At 42.7% G+C, this 15,872-nt stretch overlaps 1 protein-coding gene across 8 annotated transcripts; it reads right to left on the minus strand.

Annotated features, from left to right (window-relative positions):
• Positions 1–7,303: 7,303 nt before the first annotated feature.
• NSDHL (NAD(P) dependent 3-beta-hydroxysteroid dehydrogenase NSDHL) lies at positions 7,304–15,718 on the minus strand. Of its 8 annotated transcripts, none has more exons than XR_014945205.1 (8): positions 15,670–15,718; positions 15,367–15,417; positions 14,149–14,310; positions 13,116–13,262; positions 11,602–11,730; positions 10,708–10,850; positions 8,702–9,845; positions 7,304–8,320 (listed from the first exon to the last, which is right to left on the minus strand). XR_014945205.1 is itself a non-coding variant. In XM_015860682.2 (8 exons), the coding sequence occupies exons 2-8, from the start codon at positions 15,385–15,387 to the stop codon at positions 7,985–7,987; spliced, it is 1,041 nt and encodes a 346-aa protein (XP_015716168.2). In that variant the 5' UTR covers positions 15,388–15,417; positions 15,692–15,718; the 3' UTR covers positions 7,304–7,984. The 8 variants fall into 8 exon arrangements, 7 of the variants coding, with proteins under 7 accessions (XP_015716168.2, XP_085400851.1, XP_015716169.2 ...); XM_015860682.2 differs by having other exon boundaries at positions 8,702–8,804; positions 15,692–15,718; XM_085544725.1 differs by having other exon boundaries at positions 8,702–8,804; positions 15,675–15,718.
• Positions 15,719–15,872: the final 154 nt, after the last annotated feature.

Here is a 15,872-nt window from a genome sequence, read left to right on the forward strand (position 1 = left end):
AAGCCTTGTTTTGAGGAGGAGACTTGGGTGTGTTTTGCCCTTCAGGGGAATCAAACAGGTTTCTCTATTCAGACTGCACGGTCTCCCCTCCTGCCAACTCTCCTCTGCATTCTTTGCATTCTCCAGCAAGTGTCACCTTCCCTAGCCTTGTGCAGCAATGGGACAGCAGAGATCAGCCCCTTCTGAAGAAATTCAGCCCACTGAATTTCTCCGCAGGCCAAGCATCACCAAAGATTTCCAGGGACAGGCTCACCTCCCTGGAATGGGGAGTGGGCTCCCCTTTGCTGCCCACATACTGGCAAGCCCCTGCATTTGAGAAAGCTGCTCACAGCGGTGATACTCTTACAGCATTAGGGGCTGGCACTGTAATTAGCACTAAGCAGTGATCCGCTCATTTTAACTAATTAAATGAGAGATATAGGTGTGTTTATCACCACTCAGTGCAGAGGAAGCTGTTGGGTACTATCATCTTACTCAATTTATTTTCCCTTTTAATTAATTGCTGCAGTTGCCGCATGTTCCCTAAGGCCCAGTTCCACCAGTCCCTTGGACACAGCACCCTTGGACACACTTTTTGCAGCTTCCTAAAGGCTTGTGGTTACAGACACGAGTTTAGAGCACTTGTGAGAAGTCAGGGCTTCAGCCCACGACTGCCACAGGATGACCAAAAGGTGGTAAAGACCCAACCACACACATGTTAGAACCTCTCTCCATCTCCGTGATCACCAACATATGCAAACTTACCTGAAGTAGCAAATTTATCTGAAGTAGCAAGAACCCTCCAGCAGATGGGTCACAGAAAATATCTGCCTTCTCAGTTTTGGAACCGATCTGCTGCAGGACAGTAAGCAAACCATCAGTGTACTGGACTGGGATGAACTACAACAGAGCTAATAATACATCCCTGGCTCTCAGCAGAACAGCAGAGATAATGGCTGAAAAGCCCTGATGCCAACATTGTGATTCCAATCGCAGATCTTTCTCTCTGATCTACTTGCGCAGGCTCAGCAGAGCTTTTTTCCCAAAGGCTGCTGCTGATCTCAGCTAAGATAGGCACAGGAGAGAAGGCGATGTTCACAAAGCCACACCCTGAGTGTGCCCAGAGTGGTGTCCAATGCAGGAAACAGACTATTTAAAATACAGACCAGTCCCTACCTCCATAAAGCATCCTCTGATTTAGGGCTCTAGCTGACAGTGCAGCTTTATTTTCAGTAACCCCTGAGTCACCCCATCCTTTGCTGAAGGCCCGTTCAAGTTATTTCCTGAAGTAATAGTGACTAACAGCCTGGCCAGTCTTTTCAGTGTGCTAGGAGCCAAAGGAGCAGAAGGGACACCCCAGGGTCTAAGGACTACCATTCTTCTAGCACAAACACGCTGTTCTGCAATGTATGTTTAAAAATAAATAAAAATCCGTGATGAACACCATGACAGTGAACAAAATGAAAAACATTCTAGAAGAATATATCCAAGTTCTACTGCAGACAAACTCTGTGGGACTGGCAGAAGTACAGTGTAAAACATCAGCTGTGATGATCTCTATCAAGTATGTGTCTTTACACCCAGCATGAACTACCCCCAGTCTAGCCTGTCAATGTCAATGTCAACTTTCTGAATGCTCCTTGGGTTTCATTCTCCCATGTTTCACCTCCTGATGTCACCTAGAAGCTCCAGTGACTCAGTACTGACCTCATGTAGCCTTTCTCTTTCAGGAATACAAAAGAGCACTTACTGGCACCTCAGCCCCACTCTGGGCTCTCCACACTGGGCTAATCCTGTCACAGTGCTCCTGATAGAAGGAAACAAGGAAGACATTTTATTTCACTTAATTTAGCCATGGATTTCTGGTGCAAACACTAGCTATGTCATTTCACCTGCAGGCTAACAAAACAGTGAGATATAAGGCTGCTGAACAACACATGAATGAAGGACAGCATTTGCCCACTCACTGCTACACATCATATTGGCCACAGGAGCAAGGCAAGGGGATTTAAGGCTTGTTTGTAAAAGCTAACAAGAAATACCATAAAGTTAAAACTGCCACTCGTGGACAATCTATGTTGGAGTAAAAGGGTCCTTATTCTACTATATCTACTTTTCCTTCCATTTATTTTCCATTTCAGTAGGAGGAAGCTGTGTCTCACTCACAACTGGAGCCCTGGGGAGAGAACGTAACACATGGCTTTACCTTCCCCTGATGCATGTGGTGCCCCCAGTAGTAAGATACTCACATCTCTTTCACGTGCTTTGAATACAAAACATCTGAGACTTACACAGAGAAAAACAGTAACAGGGATGACATCATTTGCTCAAGCCTCACAGTCATACTCAGAAGCAGCAGCCAAGTCCCAGTCATCCACAGCAACTGGGGAGCCCAGGGACTGCAGCACCCCATCAAGGTAGCAGGAACCCAACTCTGGCAACCGTGACCAGCCATGCAGACAAGTCTCCTTCATACTAGAGATTTCCAGGGCTGTCGTGTCGCCCCAGTTCATGCTAATCCTATACTGCAAACAAAGCTCAGCAAGCACATCTATGGTGTGCAGCAGCTTGAACAGTTAAAAGGACAATCACCCTCAAATAAATCGTTGTGGTTTTATCCCAAAAAAGCTCTTAGATAAGCCTCTTTCCGAAGTACAGGTGAATGTCACTCACACCAGCAGGCACAGAATCCCTGCTGGGTGTTCTTCATAATTACAGGAGCATATTCAGCTTTTAATGACAAGGCATTTCCAAATTACCACAGTGGCCAGAGGCAGAAGGTTTTTTTTGCCAGCCAGGGGCAGGCCTGTGCTACACTGGAAGGGCAACACACCATAGGGTCACTCAGATGCAGCACTATCAGGTTGTTCCAGAAGATGAAGATGACGCTCCAGACCAGAAGATGAAAGATCACAGTAAATCTGTGAGGAAAGTCAGTTTGTTTAACTTCAGGCATTGACTGAGACAAGCAGATCAGGAGGCTCTTTATTTTTAGAAGCAGCTTTAGCATAAAGACTCCAAAATGAAGGGATTCTTATGTGTGGTTTCTAATATAAACATGCAGTGTGTATACACACGCCTGTGTGTAGGTGGAGTGAAATCACGCTTTTTTTGCCCCCTTCATTCACTAACATAATACAGCAACAACTACAAGCCTGGTGCTGAGAGACCAAGAAAAATTTAACTCTGCAAGAAGTAGCAGCTTTTCCAAACTGGCAGCTATAGGTTAAATACTGACATATTCATGAAACTTTAGGACAAATGCACCAAGCTCAGTCACACCAGCAGGACCAGCCTCATCTGGAAACAGCAGCATTCACCTGTATACCTCCAGAGCAAACCCTGAATGTGCTATGGTCAGGTCCCTTATCTTCATCAGTACAGGAGTAGAATTCAAGAAGGGCTTTTTCCCTCTTTACAAGGTTAAAATTCACAGGGTCTGGTTTAGAAAGACCCCAACCTGCTGTAGATCTGGACTCCCTCCTCAGGCCATGAGCCAAAGGTACGGTCAAGCAGCCATCCAGCTGTGCTGGAGACAGCCCAGCCCCACACAGGAGATTTGTGCTGCTGTTTCAACAGCCTTCTCCAGAGGCACACATGTTCCTCCAGTAGCGAAGGGAGAAACCAACAGATTAGAAGAACTTTTTTCCATCTCCAGTTAGGCAACATGGTTTTTCTCTAACAGCTACAGGTAAAATTCAGCCCGTAGTATCTGATTTTATAAGAAAATGGATTCTCCCTGCAACTCCTTTACAAGAAAAGCATAAGCACCTCTGAAAGATGTTTCAGTTAAGTCTGCTTAATGCTTATTTCACCACTGCTTATGTGACTTCTTTATATTCCTTTGTACCCTGCAAAGCAGATCACTTGAGATCAGCAAGGCATAAGAATTACATCACACAAGGAAGCTGCAGACACAGAAACCATTCACAAACTGAAGAGAACGCCAAACACAAGAGATTTCTCAAAGGGGATACTAGAGCTACAGCCAGCAATGGGGAAGCTCAGGCAGACAGGTTGGCCTCTAATATATAGATAGTTTCCCCTGTGCAACCACCTTGCACTGAACATACAAGGAAGACACCCAACACATCAATATTTGGGGCCTTCACCAGGGTTACAGAAAGCCTCAGTAGAGAGTGAGCAGAGCTGCGATGAGTAGAAGGGTGTAAAATCGCTACACCCATTTGTTGCAAGGGAAACAAACTGGTTTTTCATGTGGCGTTATTACGAAGTGCTTCTGAAATGCCAGACCTCACCTTCCTAATAGCAGGTAGCAGAACAGAATCATATATACTGGACTATTTAAGGCTAGAATAAAATAATCTTAACAGGAGACCACCCATAGTCATGAAAACATATCTACACAGGAGGGCAGGAGCTCTCAGAATTAAGATAATATTGTCTTGTCAGTAAACACTGGGCAAAAGAGAAGCTGCCTGATGGTACTGCTAAGACAGTAAAACAATGCATGCAATCTGCTAGCAGAAACACCCTCAAACACGCTCTGTTGCAAGCAGGGAGATGCCTATTTATTTCTCATCGCCAGCTCAGCAAGCCACCCCCAGGCTTTAAGGCAAACAAGAAGCTTTCCTTCTCCAATAATAAGGGCCAAGTTGCACCATCACATACATCTGCGGACCTGGCACTTCCAAAGGGTTTGCACAAGCATTAATGAAACTTGGTAAACAATTCTCTCCAGGAGCAGAGTACAGCCCATCCACGTCACGTTTGGCTTTGTAGGGCTAAAAGCTGATGCTCTGAGATAACTACCACCACCAGATCCGAATATGCAAGGATCTATAAAGTCAAAAGGTGCCACTTCCATGATTCCACCTAAAGGTTAATTTGAGCACTGTGATGGATGGTAGGTCCTTGTATGCACAAGGCACTGAGACAGTGAGCTTTCATGCTGGTAACAGTATGCCTGAATGATGTAAACACTGTTCTCCTCCTGAAACCTCCTACATATTCACCTCAGGCTTGACACAAATTTGCCTCAGTGCTCTCTGGACATACAAGATGGTTTCTGTCCTTTTTCACCAATTGCTCCTCTTATTTTTTCTGAGTAATTATAACCAAGCCAACATTTTTCCTTTCTGGCACCAAGGTGTGTCTGGACTGGACCTCCTTTGTACTCCAAGGGCAAGACTGAAAGGCATCTCTCAGACTGAAACACACCTACAGTGCATACATTCCTTCCACACTCTCTCTGTAAGGGAAGTGGGGTTTTTAGTTACTTCAGCTCCATTTAGAGAAGCTCTCGTCTTCTTCATCCTCTTCTTTTTCTCCAGGGAAAGAAACTGAGGATCTCATATATCTCTTCCATTGCTCATTAAACCAAAAATCATCTCAGGTCAGCAAAATTAGGAGCTGCAGCAAAAGCCATGAAAGCAAAGTGAATGAGATTACGAGACTGACAAGGGTGTCCTAGGAAAGTCTTTGAAGATTCCAGCAGCTCCTGTTGAACGTTACTAACAAGAAGGGCAGATGTGACCCTAGATATTTGGAATGAAATTCTGTCAACAGCAATTTTTGCTTCGTAGCTTCCTGCTTGCTTGCGTGCTTACACAAGACACATTCAAGATGCTAGCTGCAAAGAGAGATCATGCAAAAAATTACAGGCAGGAGAATGCAGATCGGCAAAGATCTCATTTGTTTGCATAGAAAACATAAGACAGGACTTGCACGAGTGCTTACTGGGTTAAGAAGCAGAGTTGAAAGGAGGAGGCTTGATCAGGGGTAGGAAGAAGCTATGGATAAAGCGAGGTTCCTCCTCTGTTGTGGCCAGGGCTATAGGCATGGTGATGTCAAGTTCTACCACAGCAACAACGTGTGTTTATTTCTGCTCTACAAAACAGAAGCTTGTCAGCTTCTCAGAAGAGATGCTGGGAACTGACCTAATTACATAGGGAATACCAAGTCAAACCAACTTCGGCATGATGCAATGCTTCTTTCCATGCCCAGCTCTGGGAAACTGCTTAACTCCATACAAGCAAAAACCTAGCTTACTCTTGCTGTATTAACCAGAGACATGAGGGAAATAATACTATCTCCTGCTTTTTGTCCAGAAGACCTGAACTTCCAGTGCCTCTTGTTTCTAAAGCACCTTCTGGATTTACTTTCACAATGCACTGGGAGACGAGTAACTGCAGTGGTGCTTCATCCAAGGACTGACAGAGCTTTTGAGTGTTAGAAGCAGCCAAGCAGCCTTAGTTGGGAAACGCCATCTAGAGGCCAAACTGTGTTTACCAGTTTATTTTTTGAGTAGTCGGTACACGCTCCTTTCCCTTCAGTACAGACCCACTCTCCCACCTCTTCTGGGTGAGCACGGTTATCCCTACCTCACAAAGAGGACCTAAAGTTCTGTGCTGCACCACACCATAAGCCCAAACAGCATCACACCCATCTCCTCTTTGACAGCTCCACCCTAAAGTCTTTTTGTACTTACCAGCTCGAAACCACCAGGTACTTCTACTGCATGTGGCAGATGTGCAACTGAACTGCCCATTTTCACAAGGCCACTCTTCCAGTAGCGATTTAAAAGCTTAAAGTCAGATGACTGCATTACTAAACCTGGAAACAGCTTCAGACAGAAGAACATGAACAAACAAACTTTCAGTCCTTACTAGTCCTTTAAGGTGAGATACCTGGCATTTTATAAAGCTTGGGAATAAAGCCATGACTCTCAGCTAGGTGTGGTTTCACCATTGTGTCTTTTTATATGGCATAAACTGCACAGGTATAAGTGGGGCTAGTTTTACTAATAAGATAACCAAAAGCTTAAAAAAAAACAACAACCAAACCCATAATCTCTATGGGACTCTGGCAGCACACTGAGCTCTCAGATGAGGTCAAGGCTCACTGAGCCAGGCACAATTATGAATACACAGAGAGACACTGCCCACAGTTCTGAGCTTTGGGAAGTTCCAACTCTAACATAAGCTCTTCATTTAAAAAGAAAAGCTACCGAAGCACTTAGCAAGATTGTGGAGTAAACTTAATGTAAGTGGCAAACTAAGCAGCTTGGTGAACCTAGTATTATAATCCTTCTCTTGTGGAAGAATTTCCCATGTTCTGTGGGGTCAATGCAACACAATACCCATTACCAACAATAACGTGGCAGACAAGATGATAGCCTTGTGCAATAGATGTTCCAATCAACATAATTTCTACTGGAAGCAAGTAAACTACAGTAAAATATGTGCTGACTAACAACGGCCACAGCAAAGATTTCTTCCCCCCTGCAAAGGGAATGATTCAAACCCTGTCTGTGCTGAGATGCTTAGAATAGGATCTGCCCTTTCAAAGAAGGAACACAAAGTTAGGAATTTCTCTTATTTTATTTATATTCTTTTGGAACAGAACCATGCCCCTGAAGAAGTAATGGCATGAACTTCCTTACAAGAAGCCCAATATGCCTTTTCTCAGGTTTCCTCCCAATTCCTCAGTAAGAGACCAAATCAACCCATCAATCACAGTGAGATCTAAATGCAGTCCCAGAATAATAAAGTCAATCTCAGTGTTTAAAAAGTGGTGATGGAGATTCTTTTTGGTGCGAGTTTCTCTATTTCATCACTCCTGTATTGAAAAAGCCAAACCCCAAAAAGGAATCAGTTGTGAACTATTTCATCAATGGATCTGTAGCTATAAGAAGTGGCTGTTATCACCAGAGCAACAAAACAGAGGACAAGGTTGGAGAGGAAAGATGAAGGAATGCTGACGCTTGGGGCTCAGACTGAAGAGGACACAGCAGGGTGTTAATTCACAGTCCTTAGGGTTAGGCAGCTGCCTAACAACAAATCACATAAGAAAGAACTGTTAGCACAGCTACTACATTAAGTTTTTTCCAACCCAGAGAAATCTGATTTGATAACAGTGATGAGGAGGAATGACTCTGGAAAACTCCATTTCACAGAATTAGTGGAATTTGCTTCAGTGCTCACTTTAAGATGTCAAAAGAATTAAGAAAATCAAGTAGAAATAAGAATCCATCCAGGACTTCTCAGGCCTTAGCACGGCGTAGGTGGGGGTAGCTTTGGAGAGTCCTGTCTATTGCTTCATCCAAGCTCACCACTGGCTTGTAGCCCATGTCCCTCTTGGCCCGTTCACAGCTATAGTAGTGAAACGTTCCAGCTAATGCTACCCGCATAGGGGTAAAAGTGGGCTTGATGGTGATCAGTGGACTTAGCAGCCACACCACTAGAGCCAAGAACAGGGCCAGGTAATATGCCAGCCAGTAAGGAATATAGTACTTGGGTGCATCGTAGTTCAAGCCAGTCAAGATACGGGACATGAAAGCCCAGAAAGGGATTGGTTCATCATTTGTGATATGAAATGCCTGAAAGACAAGACAAAAAGTCAGATAAAAAATGGTTTGTTCAAATGGCCCAGCTCATGATCACACCCAGGAATCTGGCATCTCTCACTCAACTGCAAGCACGTTTTCCACAAGAAACTACTTTCACCAACCACCTCCCACCAACCTACAACTACAGCTGAAAAGCAATGAACCCCTTCTTTGCTATGAAAGCCATTTACTTCTGACATTCCAGAGGTTAGGATACTCACAAATGGTCAAACTGAATGATAACTCAATGCAAACGCATGAAAGCATGCCCAGAACATGACAGTGCTATGAAAATCTGTTAACATTTCTGTTACTCTGTACTTTACTACATAAAAGCTAAGTAACTGTTTCTTACACATGCATTTTCCTTACCTTCCCACACACAGGAGAGTCTTTCTGAAGGCGTTCTGCAGCCAGGATATGTCCATGGACCACGTTTTCCACATAGGTGAAATCCACTAAGTTCTTCCCATCCCTGCACAGATTAAAGGAAAAGAGTTTGACCCAAAGGTGATCCAGGCTGAAAAATCTACTTGTAGCAAAAGGACTTCCACATAACCTATATATATTTCATAGAATGGCTTGAGTGATCCGTGACATCCTTTCAAACAAGTTCCAACACCCCTGCTGCAAGCAGGGCTGCCAAATACTAGATCAAATACTAGATCATGTACTAAACCAAGCCTCATCCAACCTGGTCCTTACCAACCTATCTCCAGGAATGGGGCTTCCACAACCTCTCTGATTGATTGACTTGTTCCAGCACCTCACCACTCTCACAGTGAAAAACTTCCCAACATCTAAACTAAATCTTCCCCCCTTTAGTTTAAAACAATTCTCCCTTGCCCTATCACTATCTACTTGTGTATCAAGTTAATTTATCTCCTGTTTATTATCTCCCTTTAAACACTGGAAGGCCAATCTGATTCCTCTTCTCCCTGTGTTGCGTCACAACTTCAAGCCCTCTGATACAAAATGCACTTCATTTTGAAGCAGAGGAAAAGACACCATCTCAGTTCTTGTTAAGACCCCCAGAAAGTTTATATTCCTTAATAGTACCCTATTAAAACCTGCTGCAGATCCCAAAATCAGAGTGATCCACAGAAGCAGAACAGATAGGAACACGGTGGTAAGTAGTACAAGGAAAGTCACTTGAGGACAAGCTTTCAATTATGAATTTCTTGGCTCATGAAATTTTAAACTTACTCAGTAATCCAAATTCAGTCCAAAACAGTTGAAACAGATTTAACCCACTGCATTAAATCCACTTCTACACAGCTACAGAAAATAGAAGTGCATACCACTTTCAAGAATCCAGCTAAATCAAACAAATGGTTTGTTGCAAAACCATCACCACACTCATTTGGACAAAAGCAACATTGCTGCAATCCAGCATTCTGAGAATTAATACTTTTCACTTTCAACTTTCATGGATGAATGGCTATTTGCTTTCTCGGATGGGATATGCAGGTTTTTATAGCAGTAGGGAAACTCAAGTGAGGAAAACATGTTTGAGCTGAAAGAAAGTGGAGACAAAGTAGAAAGGTCAAGTTTACTGAGGTTTGCCGTTCACAGATCAATTTGGGAGATTAGTCTAGAAGTGAAATATAAAGAAGAATAAGAACAAAAAAACAGCCCCATTCCCTTTCCTTCTCTTATCCTAAGCACATATTCATTCACATGGGTATGTACACAGAACACCTTCCTGCATGTAATAAAAATCTAATATAAATTAAAGAGCATATTTCTTTTCAAGATTGTAATACAAATTAAAAGAAAACTCCTTAGGAGCAGCGTGAACTATTTCTTGCTCTAATATTTCAGCAGTCCACTGGAAGCTGTGCAAGGCTTAACAGCAAGGCAAACATCTAATATTCATGACATTAAGATCAAAGAACACTGTCATACTCACCAGACCCTCAAACACCATCACTATATTAGTTAACAGAAAGCAATCTCAGCACTCTGATTAAAAGTAAAAGCCTTTAGACTGTGCAAAGAAAGTGCAAGCTATGTTTGCTTTCCCCACTGATGCACTTCATGCAAGAACTTCCTCATTGCAGTGCATGAGTCCCTAACACAAGAGGGCTATGAAAGAAGAATCCTGGATCACAGGTGAAAAGTTACAAAAACTTACATTTTTTTTCCCCCACCAGAAATATATTCCTAAAAAAAAGAGACTGCCAGTGTAGAAAGTTAAATCCTGCCTTCTCTGACATTGAACACCTCAGGATAAGGGTCCTGATTTATGTGTTATCATGAATTATCTTATTTTTATATCAGAAGATCATTTTATGCAATAACACCACTTCTGACTCTGTACTATTCCCTCCCAAAGAGGTTTAACAGAAGCTAGAGAATGACTAAGCCTTGCTCACCCAATTATGAACTTCATTTTGCCACTCCTAGCTGCTTGGATGAGGATGGGAACCAGCTGAGGGTCTCTAGGGCCAAATATTCCATGTGGGCGAATAGCAGTAGTGAAGAAGTTGTTGTCTGGGTCATTAGCACTCAGCACTTCCTGTAAGGAAAGAAAAGTTAGGAAAAATACAGGTTAGTATAATATAACCCCATGGCAACACTAGAATAGGTGGGGTATTCCCTCTTCAACTTGGGAAGAACTACTATCCATCCATACATTTACATATGATCCTTCCTCTTTTTTAATCTCCTTTTTCTCTTTAATGAGAAAAAGTGACTATTCCTTTTTCATCACTGAACACTTAATGAATTTACAGGCAAAGGGAAGGAACTCTCCTTCAGCCCCATGAAGTCCAGAGGAATTTTCCAGACATTAGAAAAGAAGGGCACTGAACAACCTAGTTTTTCTTGTCAATTAATGGAAAACTTTTATCATGGGCCTTGTTAATTGCAGTTAGGAGTGTGTTCCCTTTTCCCTGACAGCACCAAGTGCTACACAGATTTAATTCTACTCAGAGTTCCCAAACAAAGTGTTCCACTGGTTTTCTACAGCTGTTCAAAAACACCACATGCAGATAAATACTGAATAGTTTTACCGATTCACCTAAAGTAAAGATGTAATAAGAAGAATACTGGGCTAGCTCTGTTACTTACAAGCTTCTACTTTGTTAGTCCACTTTACAGCACTGTGGTCATGCTTGTAAATGAACAGATGTTTTTACACTGCTTTTAACTAAGCTCTTTTCAAATAACATAAGAAAAATTCTTAAAAGTTAACACTCTACATACAAGGACTACTTCAAAAGGGCACTTTTTATCATAGAAAGTAGTAGTGTAAACCAGGTGGATACCTTCTCCTGTAGGATCTTTGTCTCCGTGTAATAGTCAATAGGTTTTTTTGCGTAAGGGAGGTCTTCTGTTCCATTTTTTATGTCTGTTCCCTCAAAAACAACACTGGCACTGCTAGTTAACACCAATTTCTGCAATGCACGTGAAAAGAAAACTGCAGTTTAAAGCTTAAGACAAAAGGGTAATTTATGAAAGCTGAGTAAGGACAATAATAATCAAATGTTTCTATGGAGAATAAACTGTCTAAAATAAATAGGCCAACAGAAGATGACCTAAAACCACAGGTAAGAATAACCCCGCACTTGTTTAATGAACTCCACATCATTTACTGCTTCCTGAAGAAAGTGAAAATATTTCATGCCTCCAGAGTAACCAGTCAGTGGGAAAATATCTCTAAGAAAAATTCACAAGCATCTACTTGGCTGGGCATATTTTAGCATTTAACGAGCAATGAGTTCAGCATTTAACATGCAGTGAATGTTTTCGCTCATCTTTATGATAACAATCTCATGCCAGATTACAACAACAAAAAAAGAATGATTATCCAGGATGTTTTCGTTGGCTAAAAATGGGCCTTCAGTTTCAAAACAGAAATGCAGTGATACGTCTGGATAATCAAGCACGTGGTTTTAAACAAGATCTACATTTTAATAGAAAGATAACTAGATCCAGCAAGTTCCAACAGGACTTCTTGCTCCAACAGACTCTAGACTAAGCCAGAAGGTAAACACTGCATGGCCCATTTCCTGTAGCTGCTTGCAACCTGAAGAAGGGGAGCTAAAATTAAACAAAACCAAACCACTGCAGGCTAGGAGTTCTATATATTATTTAGTTCTAAATATGATCAGGTCTGTATTTGTGTATGGACAATGTACAAAATGTTTTGGATGCAGCAACTCAGAGGTGCTGATCCCAGAGTAAGGGATCTTCTCAGACATTGTGCCTGACAACGTGGTAGGAGTTTGACTAAAAACTTAGGATATTCCAACATACCAATATAAAAAACGTGCCTTAAGAGAAGCCTGGTTTCTTCTGTCTTTCATTTGTGTGTAAATGACTTTCTAAACCAATTTATACTAAGATTGTACCACAAACGTGCTCCTTTTCATTAGATGTCAATGAATTCACATAAGCAAAAGATGCCAGGAATAATTCTACTGCAGGCAATGCTACCTTTACAGCCATCCCCCTCATTAAGGCATGAAAGAATCCACTTGCCAGTTCTCCCCTAGGGGATTCCCAAATGTCGGATAAAACCAACCTTAATGGATACTTTTCCCACAGTAAAGGAAACTGCAACGAATGGGCTTTCTGAGACAAATACGGATTGAGAATATATTAGATGCTAAGGACAGACTCTTGCTCTCCTACAATTAACTTCCACAAAACAAGTAGGAATTCAGTATCTCAGAGTCATTTGCCCTTCTACCAAACCAGACTGAAACTGCTCTATGGTTCAGAAAGTCACAAATTCACATTTACAACTTACAGGCTCCACAAACTTTTCTACCCTTACCTGCACTCCAGCTTCTTTGCAGGCTTCAATGACAGCTTTGGTTCCCATAAAATTCACCTTATAAAACAGCTCTCTGTTGTCACTTGAAGGTGCTGGTGATGCACAGTGAAACGCTACTGAAACATCTTGTAAAGCTGGGAGTAAAGCCTAGAAGAAGAAATATTGCTCAAGATAGCAATGAAACAACAGCAACAACAGTGACTACTCAGGAAAAAAATAAAAGCCCAGTTCTTTTTCTTGTGAAAACAGAACTGCTAAATTTCAAGTCAAGTTCCTTCCATGCTGGCAAACAGCTGGAATAGGATTATCCTTTCTGGTCTTCACAGCATCTTTCTTGTTAGGAACTATACCATCTTTTCTTTCCAGACAAGAGCCTGGGAACTTTCTGAGACCTGGAGGCTATCAAAGCTTAACCACATACAATGATCTCAAGTGCAGACATGAGACTCAAAATTACTGGGGGAGAGGAGTTGGAAGAATCTGCATGCAATATATTTAACAGCCAACAGCACCCCATGGCACTGTCTGTCTCTGAGCTGGCTGCCATACAGCTCTGAGACATGTCACTTCATAGTGGTGCAGAGACCTCTCTCCACATTGCCTGCAGATGCTTATGCCAGGGCTCACATGCATGACTTAAGGCAACACATCTTACTGCATCTTAACTGCGATGAATAATGCATCCTGCCATTCTCTTGCAGTGGAGGTTAGCAAGGACAGTACCTACATGCAATTACTAACAGTGACAGTAATTAGGCTGTCTATCTGAGCTTACAGTAATGCAAACTGTAATCCAGAAACAAGTTCTGTTCCTCTCCACTTTAAGCAGACATTGAGTATATTTAAATATTCTAAATGAGGCTACCCCAAAAAACTGTTTAGGCTACTGTCTTCACCAGGAAATACTGGGATACACAGACACATACTCTTTCACAGACCTTCAGGCCTCCTAGTGTTTCAAATAAGGCTTGTCTGTATAGACATTAGTATAAACTGCATCCTTCCCATCTACACAGTTTTCAGTTGTCTGTACCTCTTTGTTGCAAAGGTCTCCCAGGAAAAACTGCACTCTGTCATTGTCAAATCTCTTCTGAATATCAAACACGTTGACTGAGTAACCCTTGTCCAGCAGTTTCTCTACCATATGCTGGCCTAGGAATCCAGAGCCACCGATGACAGCACATTTCTTACCAGTCTGCAAAGACAGGGAGAAAAAAAGCATTACAGCAAGCAGATGTACACCAGCAGTATCCTAATGTGAAGCACACAGAACTCACTTCAGCCACACAACTCAGGTAACACAAAACAGTATCATTGCCACATCTACGAAGGACAAGGCCATTTTTAGAGCATGAGGAACATGTAACAACCCTAACCCTAGGAACAACTACAGTTAAGACATAACCAGATACTTGGAACTGTGCATGCAAAACACAGACCGCTTAAAAGCATTAAAAAATTAAATATAAGTTCTAATGGGTTGAACTGACTGTGTATCTGGTACTGGATTCTGGTTTTGATGACTGCAGGAGAAGAGATGATATAGAAAACCTAATTGAGTCTACAGACACTCCAGGAGTTCCAGCTCCTTGTGCTGCCCCACTATGTCTGTATTTGCTTTGCTCATCCTCTTCTGGATTTCATGAACTCAATTATACCCTTCTCCTATGCAGTCCCCTCTCTCCACCTGCTCAGTCTCTCCTCAAAAGGCAGTTGCTTCTTTTCATCGATATTAACTTGCCGTTACTTGTATCTCTTCTCATTCCAGCACATCCTTTGTAAAATGAAAACACCAAAACTACACACAGCACTGAACCAAAGCCTTAAACTGTGGCAGAACAACGCCCTCTGTCTGACTAAGCAGCAGCATCACCATTTTCTCCAGCCACAGTTGATAAAGTCTGGCCTTTTCTATATGAACGTTTCCCAACTTGCTCAAGCAGAACAGTATTCTAATGGGTGAGGAGATTTATGGTGAGGAGACTATTTAAATGAACTTCAGGGCATACTTATAACCTAATACATACATATTTATAATAACCTAATACACACATATTTATAACCTATATACATGCACCTCTTGGGGAAGGGGGAAGAGAACCAACTCAGTGCCCCTCACAGTGCTGAACTCTTTGGCCTTTCTTTTGGCCTTTATATTTGAGATTCATTGGTTCATTCACTGATTCATTCATAAGACTTATCTATGAGAACACCTTCCCATCACACAGTAAGGTGGAAGCCCTCAACTCACCGATCTGACGCGTGTGGCCATTTCTCTGATGTTCTAATATTCACCTAATTCCTTTATTTAAAAGAAAAGGGAGAATATTATTTCATTCCCACCCTCAAGGCAGGCCCCACCACTCACTGACACTGAGAAGCCACGTTGCCTCCAGTTTCCCATCGGTTCCTCCGTTCCCATCCCACAGATTCCTTTCAGTCTCACCTCCAGGTGACCCAAACCCCCCTCACACCCCCCTCACACCCCCACCCACCCCCTCCAGTCCCTTTTTCCACACCTCAGCCCCCAATTCCTCCCCCAATTCCTTCTTACCTCACCTCACCCCCCTCCTCACCTCCCCTCGCAGCGACCGCCCGACTCCGCCCCTTTTCCCCTTTCCACCAATCAGCGCGGGTTCTCTCCCCAAGCCCCGCCCACTCCCGTACCTCCTCCCTCCTCCCCTCCCGCGAACCCTGGGCCGAGCATCGCGCCAGGCAGTTGCCGCCCGCTGATTGGCCGCTCTCCTTCTGACTTCA

The sequence above is a fragment of the Coturnix japonica genome, chromosome 4 (assembly GCF_054131305.1).
Source record: "Coturnix japonica strain WE chromosome 4, WE-NBRP24, whole genome shotgun sequence".
NCBI classification, from domain to species: Eukaryota; Metazoa; Chordata; class Aves; order Galliformes; family Phasianidae; genus Coturnix; species Coturnix japonica.

What these genes read in the sequence shown, in the direction of transcription:
- NSDHL (XM_015860682.2), bottom strand. Translation starts at nt 15,387, where the DNA reads ATGGCCACACGCGTCAGATCG. An exon ending in GAGACCTTTGCAACAAAGAG is followed by an intron (nt 13,263 to 14,148) that starts GTACAGACAACT and finishes TTCTTCTTCTAG; the next exon opens with GCTTTACTCCCAGCTTTACA. An exon ending in AAAATGAAGTTCATAATTGG is followed by an intron (nt 8,805 to 10,707) that starts GTGAGCAAGGCT and finishes TAATCTGTGCAG; the next exon opens with GGATGGGAAGAACTTAGTGG.